This window comes from Zeus faber (assembly GCF_960531495.2).
Source record: "Zeus faber genome assembly, chromosome: 9".
Lineage (NCBI taxonomy): Eukaryota > Metazoa > Chordata > Actinopteri > Zeiformes > Zeidae > Zeus > Zeus faber.
In genome coordinates, this window is record NC_137197.1 from 27,220,411 (window position 1) to 27,236,695 (window position 16,285).

Here is a 16,285-nt window from a genome sequence, read left to right on the forward strand (position 1 = left end):
TTAATATTTTTTTTTGTCTTTGCTGGTGTGTGTGTGTGTGTGTGTGTGTGTGTGTGTGTGTGTGTGTGTGTGTGTGTCCGCTCCCTTGATGAATCTCCTTCTTTCTCTGACACACACAGTGCACTCTGTTGCATAACTCTGGCTTCTTCAAGTGCAATTCATCCTGATAGTGTTTCTTGTTGTATGATATGTACCCCATTCATGCTTGTTAAAACTCATAAAATATTGCTTTTTTTTTGTAGTTAACAATATCGAAATCAACATCTTTTACAATTCTTAAAAACAGTGATAGTCTTGCTGCAATGATACATTCTGATTGGAAGCGCTTCCAAATGTCAAAGCTGGGTCAAAGTTTAAAGTATTAGAAATTGACTGCAAAAAATAAAAAATACGCTTAGCCTCCGTGACGTCTCCCCTTGGTTTCTGAAGAGGCGATTTGAAGCCTCAGGTTTGGGTTTATGCTCGAAAACATTTTGGCAGGAAACAGAGCCAGAAATTTCTAAATTTGGCTCGAGGGGCCAAAGGAGCAGTCTTTGCGTGCTGCAGTGTGCCGACAGTTGGAGTAAGGAAGAAACTTGCTGACCTTGCTTGAATGCAAACAAGAGAACTGCCACGGCCTAAAAATACCCCTATATATCTCTATACCCCATTAATATCCGTTATATGGAACAATAATTTTCAAAGACACAACCCAGACACCTGCATCTAGATGCTTTGGCCAATGTGGTTTGTGAGGTTGGGCGCAAGCTCATTTTTGAAAAAAAATGAATGTGGAGATGCCAGAGACAAGTGCCAAAGACTAATGAAAGAAAAAGATCACGCTCTCGGCTGGAAGGATACCACCTAGTTCGAGACCTGCAACGGCACCGTGACAGGTTCCAAATATAATTTCTACTGGACACAGATCAGTTTGACTGCCTTCTTCATGTGCCTTCATCTCCCATTCCACCAAGAGGGCAGATACACACAGAAAGACAAACCACTGTGCTTTTATTGAGTGCACTGTCAGATGTCAAGCCAGGGGCACAGTCATTTTAATTGAAAACAATGGACCCTGGGTAGTGCAAAGTTTTTTCTCCCCACTACAATGAGATGGGCTTTAGGCTTTCAGCAGACCATTCGGCTCCCATTCCAAGCCGCGCACACACGCGGCACACACACTGATGCATAGATGCTAAGCAGTGCACCAGTCATCTTGAGCTCCCGGTCTCCATCGACTTATTGACGCCTCATTTACCGCCTGGTCTTCGCCTTCTCCTGCGTGGGCCGATCCCCTTTGGATTTCAGCCTCGACAAAATCAACAAACTGCTTGTCAGGGACTTAAATGAAAAGAGACGCCACGTGGAGGGTTGGGGCTCTTAAAGCTTAGAGTGCTAAACTACACATTTTTGCACTGTATCGAGCAATCCACAGATAATGGTGTCCAGTGTCTGATATCTAAGGCTGGGCTTTCTTGTCGTCGCAAAAATTCTCTCATACGTGAATTGTATCCCTATCAGTACTCGAATTGCCGAGTACCCAAGGGTGAGTACCTGATCCTCAAACAAACGTTATTGGTGCATCCCTAACGGTGTCAGAGGTATCGTTTAGACCAAAACAAGGTGTCGCTGCCGCCAGACCGGCGTGCGGCGCGCACCTCTTAACAGCTGTGCGGTGTGATTACCATTCAGCCAGATGTTGTACCTCATAGCTCAATAGTGGTGGAAAAATGAACCAGGTTGATTAGGGAACCTCCATCTGCCACATCAGCTCCACACACACACACACACACACACACACACACACACACACACACACACACACACACACACAGGGGGAGTGAATGAAAGGGAGACTGCCATCAGGGAGCTAAATGTTCCCAGGCTGTTCTGAGTTAGCATGGGAGACCTGGGATTGGCGTGAGGCTGCTACCGTTGAGTTCCGTGCTTATAGTCCGTCCTCAGCAGAAAGAGAGAGGGATGGAGAGAGATGGAGAAAGATGGAAGTGGGCAGTGCAAACAGTGGACAGAAGCATCAGGTACAGCACAGTGCGACGCAGATCAAGGTGAACGGGAAACATCTACGATCAATCTTAGAGATAAGTGCGTTTTCTACGTGCGATCCCACGAGGGTTCTTTGGCTTGTAACACGTTTCCAGAAGCTCCTCTTTTTAAACTTTTTAAATATACAACTATTAGGGGATCTTTACCTATTTATGTTAATATTTTTAACTATAATAACTATACACATTCCTGTCTTTATTTTATCTTAACTGATGATGGTTATATTGTTATTTTCCACTTGTTTTGGCATTGTAAACATACAGTTTCCCATGCATTGATTTGGATAGCTGGACCTGATGGGAGAGCCTTGGCCAACACAATTTGACAGAATATAACTGTGCACTTGTATGTGTGTGTGTGTGTGTGTGTGTGTGTGTGTGTCTGTGTCTGTGTCTGTGTCTGTCTGTCTGTCTGTTGGTTGTCAGTGATGTTGAGAGCAGACACACACACACACACACACACACACACACACACACACACACAGATGGGCAGAAGCAGACTGTCTAGCTTGGAGGGTCACAAACCTCTCAACTCTTCCCCCTCTGCCCTTAAGGACAGTCTGGAGAACACTGATTACACCGTGCTGTGTGTGTGTGTGTGTGTGTGTGTGTGTGTGTGTGTGTGTGTGTGTGTGTGTGTGTGTGTGTGTGTGTGTGTGTGTGTGTGTGTGTGTGTGTGTGTGTGTGTGTGTGTGTGTGTGTGTGTGTGTGTGTTGTGTACGTGTGCTGCAGAAGCTCCACACACTGTGTTTGTCTGCACACATACCCTACCACTATTGTGTCTCAGGTTTCCTTGGCGACCCAGAACTGTGTGTTATCAGATAGGTCTCCTTCCATAGATGCCTTTTCCAAAATGCCCCCACCAACACCAGCACCTCTTACAGGACAACAACTAAACCTCCATAGCCCTCAATTTTCAATCCAGTTGAGCGAATCAATCAACGGAGGTGGACCTTGTAGGCGTTCGAGTGGACTCATTGAGGAGTGTCTCCTTATATTCAGGTATTTTCGTCTAAAATCAACCTCTCACTCGCTCTCTCGCTCTGTCGCTCAGATCTGCGACAAGGAGTGGCACTACTACGTCATCAACGTGGAGTTCCCCGTGGTGACGCTTTACGTCGACGGCGTGACCTACGACCCCTACCTGGTGACGGACGACTGGCCCATCCACCCCACGCAGATCGACGTGCAGCTGACGGTGGGCGCCTGCTGGCAAGGTGGGTGGTGGCGTGACGCGGTTCCAACCCGTGGTCCAACAGAGAACGTACAATAATGAATCTTTCGATCCTAGTTTCACTCTTCTAATCCCTTACTATTGTATAGACAAGTATGGAAGTTCGGACCTAATATCTTACAATAATCTTCTCAGATTGGGGTCCCAGAGACAAAATCTTATTGAGGGTCATTGGTATGAAAAAGGTAGAGAGTCACTGCTACAAAAATAAAAAATAAAGGTTTTAAAATGCACACGCTGCTGGAACGCCCTATCCTGCATCCAACAAGAAGTTATTCCAGAAGAATCAATCGCTCCGTTGCACTTGAAGGAACAATATTGTTCCAGAAATCACCCCCGGTCCGTCTCTTGGATGGATGCGTCCCTGAGAACCACTAATTACTTTAAACTGTCTCCTTTTAATGGAACAAATAAATAAAGAAAGCATGGGTACCTGCCACTTGTCACCGTACCAGAATAGGTGACGGACACTTTTTTCCTTCCCCCCTCACATCGTACAGCACGTCGCCGCTTTGATAGCCCAAATGAGAGAACGAGCGCACGTAATGATGCTTAGCCTCAGATAAAAAGTCAGGGAATATATTTTTCTACAGAGGCAGGAGAGGGTCATTTTCAGCCCCTTTTATCCGGTATAACGATTACCCTCCACCCCCCTCTACCTCCCCCTATCCCTTTATTGAGCGCTCCGAGCCCTTAGGAGGATTAATACGCCTTGAATAGAAAGGGGAGTTCAGAGACCATTTCTCCTTTTCTACTGGGGGGACTAAGTCACAGTAAAGAGTTGTAAAGACGATCCTGATATCTTAACACAAGCCATTAGCCGCAGCAGATTGCCTTTTCAAAGCGGCCGGCTTTCGCCTGCCAAGAGCGGCCATCGCCCGCGGTCGCCAAAATGTGCTCCTTTTGTTTGCGAAAGGGGCTCGAGTCACCCGCGCAAACAGAGTTTTATGCTTCTCGCGGCTTTTGTTTCATAGGTTTGCTTTTTTGTTTGGAACAATGCGGAAAAATAAATCCCACGTTTGGTGGAAAGACGTTGGGTGGTGCGTTTTCTTCGTTTTGCAACGTGGCTAACTGCCGTTGAGCAGCATTAGCTCATTTGTGAATCGGAGGAATGCGGTTCAGGGGTAGAGTGCTCAGACAGTGTACTTGAGTAAGAGTACTGACCATTTTTCAAAACATATCATATATATACAAAAACATACCTAGTTCCTTTTAAGTTATATATTAAGTACGTGTAACTAGTAACTGTTAAGTTATATATTAAGTACCTGTAACTAGTAACTACTAAGTTATGTATTAAGTACATGTAACGAGATACTATTAAGTTATGTATTAAGTACATGTAATTGTATTAAGTACATGTAACTAGTTACTATTAAGTTATGTAACTAGTTGCTATTACATTACGGATTGAGGACATGCAACTAGTTACTATTAAGTTACATATTAGGTACAGGTACCTAGTTATTATTAAGTTCCTATAACTGTGTTAAATACATGTAACTAGTTACTATTAAGTTACGTATTAGGTACAGGTACCTAGTTATTATTAAGTTCATGTAACTGTATTAAATACATGTAACTAGTTACAATTAAGTTACATATTAGGTACAGGTACCTAGTTATTATTAAGTTCCTATAACTGTGTTAAATACATGTAACTAGTTACTATTAAGTTACGTATTAGGTACAGGTACCTAGTTATTATTAAGTTCATGTAACTGTATTAAATACATGTAACTAGTTACAATTAAGTTACATATTAGGTACAGGTACCTAGTTATTATTAAGTTCCTATAACTGTGTTAAATACATGTAACTAGTTACTATTAAGTTACGTATTAGGTACAGGTACCTAGTTATTATTAAGTTCATGTAACTGTATTAAATACATGTAACTAGTTACTATTAAGTTACATATTAGGTACAGGTACCTAGTTATTATTAAGTTCCTATAACTGTGTTAAATACATGTAACTAGTTACTATTAAGTTACGTATTAGGTACAGGTACCTAGTTATTATTAAGTTCATGTAACTGTATTAAATACATGTAACTAGTTACAATTAAGTTACATATTAGGTACAGGTACCTAGTTATTATTAAGTTCCTATAACTGTGTTAAATACATGTAACTAGTTACTATTAAGTTACGTATTAGGTACAGGTACCTAGTTATTATTAAGTTCATGTAACTGTATTAAATACATGTAACTAGTTACAATTAAGTTACATATTAGGTACAGGTACCTAGTTATTATTAAGTTCCTATAACTGTGTTAAATACATGTAACTAGTTACTATTAAGTTACATATTAGGTACAGGTACCTAGTTATTATTAAGTTCATGTAACTGTATTAAATACATGTAACTAGTTACTATTAAGTTACATATTAGGTACAGGTACCTAGTTATTATTAAGTTCCTATAACTGTGTTAAATACATGTAACTAGTTACTATTAAGTTACGTATTAGGTACAGGTACCTAGTTATTATTAAGTTCATGTAACTGTATTAAATACATGTAACTAGTTACTATTAAGTTACATATTAGGTACAGGTACCTAGTTATTATTAAGTTCATGTAACTGTATTAAATACATGTAACTAGTTACAATTAAGTTATGTAACTAGTAACTATTAAGTTATGGATTAAGTATGTGTAACTAGTTACTATAACTTTTTGTAACAAGTTAATATTAAGTTATGTAGCTTGTTACTATTAAGTTATTTCACTAGTTAAACAATTAACTTGTGTGTTGAGTACATTTAGTTAGTTACTAGTTAGTCCCAACTGGGCCAACTGTAGGTGGAAGACGTGAAACGAAGGAAGTGACAGGTAACAACATAAAAGGCTGCCAAGTGGGAAAGAGCATGGATTGGAAAACTTGCAGTTTGTTTTCATACTTTGCTATTTTCTAATAGAGAGCTCGACCCTTCCTCCTTTCCCTGTGGACAGGAAGTGCGGGGTTATATGCCATATATATATATATATATATATATATATATATATATATATATACAGTATTTCGTAAGTAATATATATAGTGTATAGACCTGTACCTACTCTGACCTTTGGGAGGGTTTGGGTGCACTGCAGAATGCAGAGGAGCCAGACGGAGGAGAAGAAAAGTACAGCACTCTCTTTTCTCTCTCTCTCTCTCTCTCTCTCTCTCTCTCTCTCTCTCTCTCTCTCTCCCTCCGCTGCTCAATCACTTCATCACACGCTCCGGCACTCCGCCCCTGCCGACCTCCCCCTTCGTGCTGTGTGTATGTAAACAAACACGCCTTATGGGGGCCGTGGGGAGCGTGGGCGAGAGCGTGCACGGGCACGGAATGGAACAGCGACACACACACACACACACACACACACACACACAAACACTTACTCGCACAAAACTAATGATGCTATTTTCGAGCTCACCAGTCAAACTCCTTTGTTGCTCTTTCAGTGGAGGCCTGCTCCCAGCATCCCCACACAGACACACACGCACACTCGCACACACACTCCGTTCCACCTCGTCTCAATAATCCATTTTTCTAACTGAGCTTCTTTCCTTCTTCCTCTCTTCCGCGTTTCCTTCTTCCTGCCTTAATGGTTTCCTCCGGACGACGCGCCAGCCGATAGCATATGTCAGAGCCGAGACGGTTTCAAAAGGGCGGACATCAGGAGGGAGCCGGGGCAAGAAAGTGGTGGAGGATGGGAGGAGGGGGAGGAGGGTGGGGGGGTGGCTTCGGAGAGGTTGGGGATAGGGGTGGGGTGCTGCGGAGGCTAGATATAACACAGAAGGGAGGACCAGGGACGAAACGGAACGAGGGAGCAGCGGAACAAAAAAAAGGAACGTTAAAAAAGCACCGAAAAGGCACATTTTTTGATAGCTGGCGCTGGTAACCTTTTGGTTAATGAGTGTTTTCGTGCTTCCTCCCTCCCCGTGGTCCCGGCATTTGGCGGGGATGGGGGGTTGGGGGGGTGGGGGGTGGATTGGGAGTATGTATGTTCACACACCGTGGACATTTTTCCTTTTTCTCCACCTTTGCTGAACTCAGCGCGGTGGCTCGCTCTGTTCGTCTCCCAGCTTCAGTTCCACGCTCCCTCACAGCCGGGGTGCGGCTGCTAGCGTCGTACGGAGGGTTTTTTTTATCATTTATTTATTTACTTACTTATTTATTTATTTGCCACCATATTTAGTGTGTGTCTGTGTGTGTGTGTGTGTGTGTGTGTGTGTGTGTGTGTGTGTGTGTGTGTGTGTGTGTGTGTGTGTGTGTGTGTGTGTGTGTGTGTGTGTGTGTGTGTGTGTGTGTGTGTGTGTGTGTGTATATACTCAACCTCACTAATGATGGGGTTTTTCTTTGTAAGATTTTCAGTTTTTGTCAACAAGGTTTAAGTTAAATGTTCAACCACATCACAGCATATCCTAGGTAGATAATGAGCCAGAGTTCAGCCTTCCAAGGGTGCGTTGCCATGAAAAGGTTTGGGAACCCCTGGTGTAGTACACACTGAGAGGGAATTGTGTGTGTGAACGGTACATACTCATACATTTCACACATATACTCTTATGTGTTTATTAGTCCACTTCATTGAACTTTTAATTTGTGTGTATGTGTGTGTGTGTGTGTGTGTGTGTGTGTGTGCAGGTGGTGAGGTGACCAAACCACGGTTCACCCAGTACTTCCGGGGCAGCCTGTCCGGCCTGACCATCCGACCCGGGAAGATCGAGAGCCAGAAGGTCATCTCCTGCCTGCAAGCCTGCAAGGAGGGTCTGGACATCAATTCCCTGGAGAGCCTGGACAAGAGCATCAAAGTGGGTGCACGCGAAGACACACAGAAACACACACACATTAGGCTTGTTGCCTGTCCCTCGGTGTACATTACAAACCAAAGGGGATGGAGCCTTTGGAACAGTTGCTCCTGAACTCTGAAACTCCCTCCCTCCGAACTAAAGAGCCACCTGTTCAGACTCTTGTTTAGTTCTGTCTGTTATAGATAGGTGCCCTATAAATAAACTGTACTAACTAACACGCACAGACATAAATGCACAGGGAGTCACACAATAGGTTGACAACACAACCTTAAAGAAATGGTGCCAAAGTCTGATTGTGAAATCATATGATGTCCACAACTATTTTAACCAATACTTGGTTAAAATATTGTTGTTATTGCCATATGTTTCTAGGTGTGTTCATTTAATGGGAGAATCATGCACAGCCTTTGTGATAAATTCAGAAAAATAATAATTGAAGTCATTGCGGGAGTGCATTTGTGCTTTGTGATCTCATTAGTGCTTTTCCGCCGTGCCCATGTTCTGTGCAAATTGACGCATGATTCCAAATAGTTTCCATCTGAGAAAGAATCCTATTTCTACAAATCAAAAGCGTTCAAGTCTTATTCTGTACTTGGGGGGGGGTGCACATTTCTGTGTTTCATTCCCCCGTTAATTTGCACAGCAATCAAAATGGCTGATATTATCTATTATAGTACGCGGTGTACACAGCATTTCCAACAGCCATTATTTTTGCTATAATCACGGAAAATCACTGTAAAAAAGTACCAGACCTGTTAGAGAAACACAGCTTTCAGAAAGTTGAGCATGATTCCTTGTTGTATTTACCGCTTGGAGGTTGGTCATTCCAGTGACTTCCATATGAGGTGCATGCAGCACCATGTGAATTCACCTGCCATAGGCTTCGAATATTGAAAACCCTATATATAGAAATATATATACTGTATATTTGGGGCCCAAAACATGTTGAGGAACAGCCAGATTTGGCCCGGTGGCACCATTTGCCACCCCCCTAGATCTCAATGAAATCTATTGATATGCATTCTACACGCTGTTACATGCATTAAAAAAGCTGTACACACACACACGCACACACACACACACACACACACACACACACACACACACACACACACACACACACACACGTTGATTCATATCCCAACTGTCAGAGAGGATGGATGCTGTTTTTTGCAGAATCGGCCTTAACTAAATCACCAATCAGCTCCCTGCCCCTCCCCCTCCACCCATCCACCTACTCCGTCCCTTCGTCTTCTTTCCTGACTCACTCGGCCAATCCGTCTCCTGGCTCCCAGAAAGATGGAGGACAGAGAAGATGGATTGGAAGGGGGTTTGTGTAGACTCCTCCGTAATGCTTACTTTTACTATTTCGATCTCTCTCTCTCTCTCTCTCCCCATTTTACTTTTTCCTCTTTCTTGTTTTTCCAAGCAAATAGCACCTCCCTACCACCTCACATCAGCAGTGTATGGCAGACTGTGACAGCCTCTATCTCACTCAAAAAATGAAAGAAAGTGAAGGGCATCGGGGTAAGCCGGGGGTGGGTGGGTGTATCAGAGGGATGGTGGGAGAGTTATACCCCCTTTCCACCAACGCGAGTCTACACAACCCTTTGGGTTTGTGAACAGAGGCAGAGCTAGTTCACAAGGGTTCCCAAGGCCATAGGGGGGCTTAAGGAGAGCAGCGTTTAGCTTAGCAGGTGAATGAGGGCGGAGAGGAGCTGGAGCGAGGGATTTAAGATTGTCCAGGATGACAGTGGGAGGAGAGGTGAAGGCACGATTCAAAGGGGGTAGTGACGGAGGAGGAAAGGGGGCAAAAGGTAATGACAGAGTAAGTCACTGCATCATAGACTGCAGTAGGGAAAAACGGACGTACTGTGACATCACTTGCTGGTTTCCGAAGAGACGATTTGAAGCCTCGCGTTTGGCTTTACGCTTGCCGCCAGCTTGGTCGGAAACTGAACAAGGAATTTCAGTCGGAGGAAGGAAAAGACATGCCCACCTTGCTCGAAGACAAACGAGAGACCTGTCAATCAAGGCAACCACGCCCCCAGATAAGTTCCATAACGCCCCTTCAGGAGAAGTCGACGTAGATATTGAGACCCCAAAGTCGTGTGGGAAAACATTTATTGACTGTATTATGGTGAGAATTTTTCCACTGACTTCCATTGAGTTGGAAGTTGTGTGGAGTGACATCTACCGGCCATTTATAGAACCATAGTTTTGAGCCCTTCCGCATTGGCTTCAACGCCCGGGCGGTGGTGCTGGGAATCATGCATGGAATTAATCCTCTGCCACTGGCTTGTTTCTTCAGTTGTCATGAAAGCAATTACATGCCACTGAGCATGGTTGGTATTATGACAAATGACAGAATTGTAATCATCGCGTTTCCCTGCCTCCATATCTGTTTCCATCTGTCTGTGTTCCTCTCTCTCTGTCTCTGATTCTCCCTCTCTCTCTCTTCTTCCACCAGTTCCACTTCAACCCGGCCCAGTCCATCCTGGTGATGGAGGGCGAGGATCTGGAGAGCATCAACGCCGCCGTGCGGAAGGTGTCCTACATCAACTCTCGCCAGTTCCCCACGCCGGGCATCAGGCGCCTGCACATCTCCACGGCCGTCCAGTAAGCAAAACATTACAGCATCGCACTGACATAATGCATAATGCGCCGTATGATGACGGGGAGCGTAACGTGCCAGAACACAACACAATGCACTTCTCGGGACCTCACGTGTTGGTTTGCACATCTGCGAACATCTCTCTCTCTCTCTCTCTCTCTCTCTCTCTCTCTCTCTCTCTTGCTCGCTCTCTTTCACCAGACAGCAAGACTAGACGCCTCGGCAGATATCATAGTCTTGTTGATATAATGGTTCTCCACCACCTCTCTCGCTCTCTCATTCCCTCCGCCGTCGCCTGCCATATTTTTCTCAAATCCGCCATCATTCTGTTCCTTGTCGCCACCTGGGGCCAGTTTTCACATTTTCATGTCACGTATTCATAATTCCTTCTGAATTTTGCCAGAGGACAGAGGGAAAGAGAGAGAGAGAGAGAAAGAGAGGGAGGGAGAAGAAGATGAACGTGGGAGGGGTGGGGGCTTGTATTGTAGAGCTGCCTCCCTCCTTAGGCGCACATTAATATTGATGATTGTTTTAAATATGTGTAGGCCCCTGCAGCACAGCCCTAGGGGTCCGATCTCCGCCCCCCTGTTGGGTTCTCTGCATGGCCGTGGGCCCAAGATCTTCAACTAACACAGCGCAAGGAACAACACCTCGTTTGGAGGTGTGCGTGCGTGCGTGCGTGTGCTTGCAAAAAGGCTGAGGTGGGGGGGAGTCTACTATGCTGGGGGCCTGCTGATTACCAAGGAATACATTATGGTAACTATAGCTAAATTTGCGCCAGTGCTAAATGTTGTTTTAATAAAGTTTTCTGTTTCTCCCAGACAGGCTCATGAAATATGCATCAAATATGAAACATGGCCGTATGGGGAGAAAGTATGGTATAGTAATTTAAAAGTATGCGATTAGGATGTACTGTAAGTGCCACGTGGAGAAGGTTCCAGAGATAACATTTTGAGTTGTTTCGAGTCAGCTCCAAAGCATTGACAGTTGCATATTTTAGGTCAAGAGGAAGGTTATTCCAGCCTTGTGGGGCATAGCAACAGAAAGCAGCTTTGGTGAGACATTTGCTGTGTGCGTGCGTGCGTGTGCATGTTTCTACAAACCGAGGACCGTCTTTTTCTGCAGCCGCCACTGCTTCCATGGGACTTGGTGTGTGTCCAGAAACACTTCTGAACTTGTCAATTATACCTACGCCTAAACATTTAATGTCCTCACAATACAAATATACTTCTATGCTGTTTTTTTAGACATTTAAGAGTAATTTTTGAATAGTTGATATGCCTCTTCTGAAGTGATACTGATGTTTTAGATGAACATAATCCCAACTAATTGGGTTTTTAAAGGTTTTCTTGGATATCCCTTCTCCCTATAAACCACCTATACCTGTATGTGTGTGTGAGTGTGTCTGTGTGTATGGTGCTGCCTACAAACCGAGGCGCATCATTCCTGAATTCTTGCAAGTGTTGTAGCTGGCTTACATATAGAGCTTGGTGTGCATCCAGAAACACTTTGAGAACCTTGTCGATAACATGGATGAAGCTATAAACCACCTACACCTGTATGTGTGTGTGTATGTGTATGAGTCCAGTATTGTTTAACAACCCCCACCCTAACTCTCATGATCACCCTGATCACCCTGATCGAGCCAGCTGGAGGAGGAGTTGTACAATCTTATAGTGCAACGTAGTTGTAATAGTCTGTTGCTAAAGGAGCTTCTCTGCATACTCTCATCACTGCACGATGTAAATTGTCGAAGTTACACAACCTCGTTTAAAATGTAATAATTTGTCATTTAACCATTTTGCCATCTAGCTGCCAACATGGAGAAATCGTAATAGCCACCAAGGTCACAATGTCCATTTTGTGGCATAATGAGATTAAAGATGATTGTTTACCATTTATTAGGAGTGTTGAAATTATGTTTTAATAGTTAATAATTATAAATTGTCTTAATAGTTAATTAGTCACCAATGTTATGTTACTGAGAGAATGGTTTTGAAAGATGACCATGTCTGAATGGGTTTCTTTTTATTTTTATTTGTTTATATGTAAACACTATTGCAAGAGTTTATGTTTTGAAATCATTAATTGCTTTGAACATAGTGTTTTGTTAAGCTATGTGACTTTTACATGTAAGGAATTCCTTAGTTAAAGATGATCAAAAGCCAGTGATAAGTTCAAGTTCAAGTTCAAGTTCAAGGGATTATTTGTTACAAACAAATACATACGGTCATACATATATGCAGTGAAATGTCATGACACCCGGTGATTACGCACAATAAACTCTAAAAATACAAAAAAATACCAAAATCTGCTTAATCGACACAAGGTGCTCACTGCAAGAGGAGGCGCCACAATCGCGATGAGGCGCACAAAAGCCTTTTTGAGGAAGGGAGATGCACAAACTCCTCCTCCTCTGTCCAAGGATTTAAAATAAGCCTTCAACCAGGTATCGATAGGCTGGACCGCCTCGAGTAAAACTTGATTTAATTCAATTTTTTTAGTTTTTAATTTTTCTTTCACTTTTAGTTTTTTTTTCGCTGACGTTCGCTTGCAAGTTAAAGTTTATTGAACAAGACTGCTCCAGCCACCCAGTTGGAGAATTGTGTTTTCTAATGTTATTTTTTCAACACTCAACCTTGCAGTACTGCAAGCCTCACTGATTAAGTTAAGTTAAGTTAAGGGTAGAAAGTTTAATTCGATTCGATGCTCAACCACAATGAGAGAAGCACATAGGAGTCATCACCATTCAACCCGGAAGTCATTGGAGAGTCGAATCAGTTCGCACAGACCAACTCTGTGACAGTGAAATCACAGCCCCTGGACCTACGCGGCACCGGAACCTCCCCAAACAGGCGAACCGTTCCAGTCTGCCTGAGAACTTTTGGACTTTGTCCCAGGCACCGTCTGAACCTCCGACCACTGACTCCCACATGATGTGGCTGAAAATCTAGACGAGCGGCCGTGACGGCCCACAGACTCCACTCGGCCCATGTAAACTCTGGAGGGCTTGCTTATGCTTTCCATCACGACTCGACGATCCGTAAGGCGAAAGGCTTCCAGTTATGCTTCATGATGGGGGTTGATGTCAAATTAAATGAATCCCCCCTTTTTCTAGAGAGAAGTTTATTATTTTGATGACAGAGTCCCATAACTTCCTACCTCACTGTTAGTCTCTGTGTTAAAGTGAAAAACCATTATAAATCCTGCATTCATTTGTTTGTTTTCCTTATAATTTATTTTACTATTATTTTATTTTTCATATGTTTTAGTATTATTTCATTAATTCAAGTAGATCAGTATTACAAAAGAAATCCCATTTGTTGGAATGAAGTTGTCTGTTTGTGCTCCTTAAGGGGTGGATACGATAGTAAATGTATCGGATCAAGAACTCCAATTCTTATGAGACTGATCAATTATAGTTAATTTGGTTTGTATAATTTTTCCTTTGTGATAAAACAGGTTGCTGCCTCATAAACAAATATAATTTAATATGATAATTTAATCATAATAAACCATCTAACGCTACTTAAATTGATCCCCTTTTTAACAAATTAAAAATTTTTATTTTCATTTTTTTTCTGTACCGCCACCAATCCCCCTCTTTAGAGAACCATCTGGTCTCTAAACAACTAATCACTACTCCAAGAGGGGTGGAATCACCACAGGTGAGACAAATAAACATAAAACCAAACAACAACATGTACTTGGAAAAACATCAATATAGAAACATCAGATGATAACATGTTTCGACAAAACAGAGTTAACTAAGTCCAGCAAAACTAACAGCAATTGTGTGTGTGTGTGTGTGTGTGTGTGTGTGTGTGTGTGTGTGTGTGTGTGTGTGTGTGTGTGTGTGTGTGTGTGTGTGTGTGTGTGTGTGTGTGTGTGTGTGTGTGTGTGTGTGTGTAAATGAGGGAGGAAAGGGGAGGGATGTAACAAGGAGGGTGTTGGGGGTGTGTTCAAAGCAGGCACTGGTGGTATGTGTGTACCTGTAATGAGACCGCCTGTGTGTGTGTGTGTGCGTGCGTTCGTGTGTTAGTCCACCGGTGAGTGTAAGGGACTGGTCCCAATTGGTTCTGGTGTATGAGGTCTGTATTAGATCATAGCCCATAACCACAGGAAAGCCCCAAGCACTCTGCCCTGCAGCCACAGAAGACCCCTCAGCCCCCAGAGAAGCCAGAAGCCCGCAAGTGCAACATCCACAGCCAGTCCCCGAAGGACATTAACCAGTACAAGAGAGCACAAGGAGACCCTGCACCCCTGAGGCACACGCATACAACCCACCCTCACAGGCACAAGATGCAGGCACAGAATCCGGGCGACGGACAGCATACACGGACCGCAGGCCTGGAGCCAGGTCCCACGCCGATAAACCGATACTCCGCCCTATCCACCCACGCCCTATCCTGCCGACATCCACAGGCCGCCAGATATGTGGGCCCTCCACCACCCCCGGCACTCAGGGTACCCGCCGCAGAGAAGCCACGCAGCGGGAGCAAAGGCCGACAGTTGCCTCCCGCACGTCAACCCACACCCATGACAAGCGGCCTCCTAGGGGCCCCATAAGGCACCCGGCAGGGCTGAGGAGAGCGCCAACAGTGACATTGCTCGCACCCCACCAGTCCGAAGTCTATTGTGTGGTGTATGAACTATGTTTGAGTTCTGGCACTGGGAGAGAGAGGCCAAGCACAACCAGATCAACACAGGGGTGCAGCAGACCAGGCACCAGCCACATGGACCCCACCACGGACCCGACCATGCTGGGGCATGGTTTCACCAGGGGCCTCTTGTGTGCTATCACACAGTCTTTTTTCATGATCTTCATGATGTAGTCATTCAGAACACTGGGGTTCCTTTTCTTTGGTACCAGTACCAGGCAAGAGGTTTTACACATTGATTGTTTTCACACACTTTTCCAGACTGAGGCTCAGGTTAAAGACTTACTGAAATACTCCACACAGCTGGTCGTTGCAAACTTTGAGCACCCTCAGGCTCACACCGTCAGGGCCTGCAGCATTCCTGGTGCAGAGTTTCCCCAGTTCTCTCTTCACCTCAGCCGTACCGATGCCGACACTGGAGCTGGGGTAGGTGGGGAGATTGTTGGCTGTGGCAGTGGTGTCAGGGGTAGAATGATGGGGGCCGTGAAGAGTTGTCAAGTGAGGTGTGGTGGAGCCGGAGGAGGAGGGGAACGGGGGGGAGGTGTCAAAGGAGTCAGAGGGGCTGGAGAGGAAGAGCGGAGGGAGAGGGTACTGGATGGTCTGAATGGGTCTAGACAAGGCAGGGAGAGGGGAGGTGGGCTGCCTCCGGTATCTGAGCAGGGCTGGAGGAGCTGGGGGGAGGAGAAGGAGGAGAAGGATGGAGTGGAGAGTCGTTGGTGGAGCTGGAGAGAGACAAAGAGCCCCCGAGTTAAACCTGTTGAAGAAGTGGTTCAACTCATTGGCCCTATTCAGATCTCTAGCCTCTTGCAAGTCGTTAGCTCACTTGTGGCCGACGATCTTCCTCATCTCCTGCTCCACACCTCTCTTGTGTTCTGCAGGCTGTCCTCCATCTTTCTCCCGTAGGTGTCCTTGCTCTGCTTCAGCCTCTCC

The 16,285-nt window shown here is 44.5% G+C and overlaps 1 protein-coding gene across 1 annotated transcript in view; it reads left to right on the plus strand.

The window, feature by feature from the left end:
- LOC307234884 (calsyntenin-2-like) overlaps positions 1-16,285 on the plus strand; it is a gene marked incomplete at both ends in the record, with an annotated part of 245,052 nt that overhangs the window by 217,182 nt on the left and 11,585 nt on the right. Inside the window, 3 exons of the mRNA XM_080006750.1 lie at positions 3,097-3,259; positions 7,914-8,080; positions 10,551-10,699. Of these exons, the coding sequence (XP_079862876.1) occupies positions 3,097-3,259; positions 7,914-8,080; positions 10,551-10,699 (479 nt within the window). The remainder of the gene's footprint in view (positions 1-3,096; positions 3,260-7,913; positions 8,081-10,550; positions 10,700-16,285) is intronic.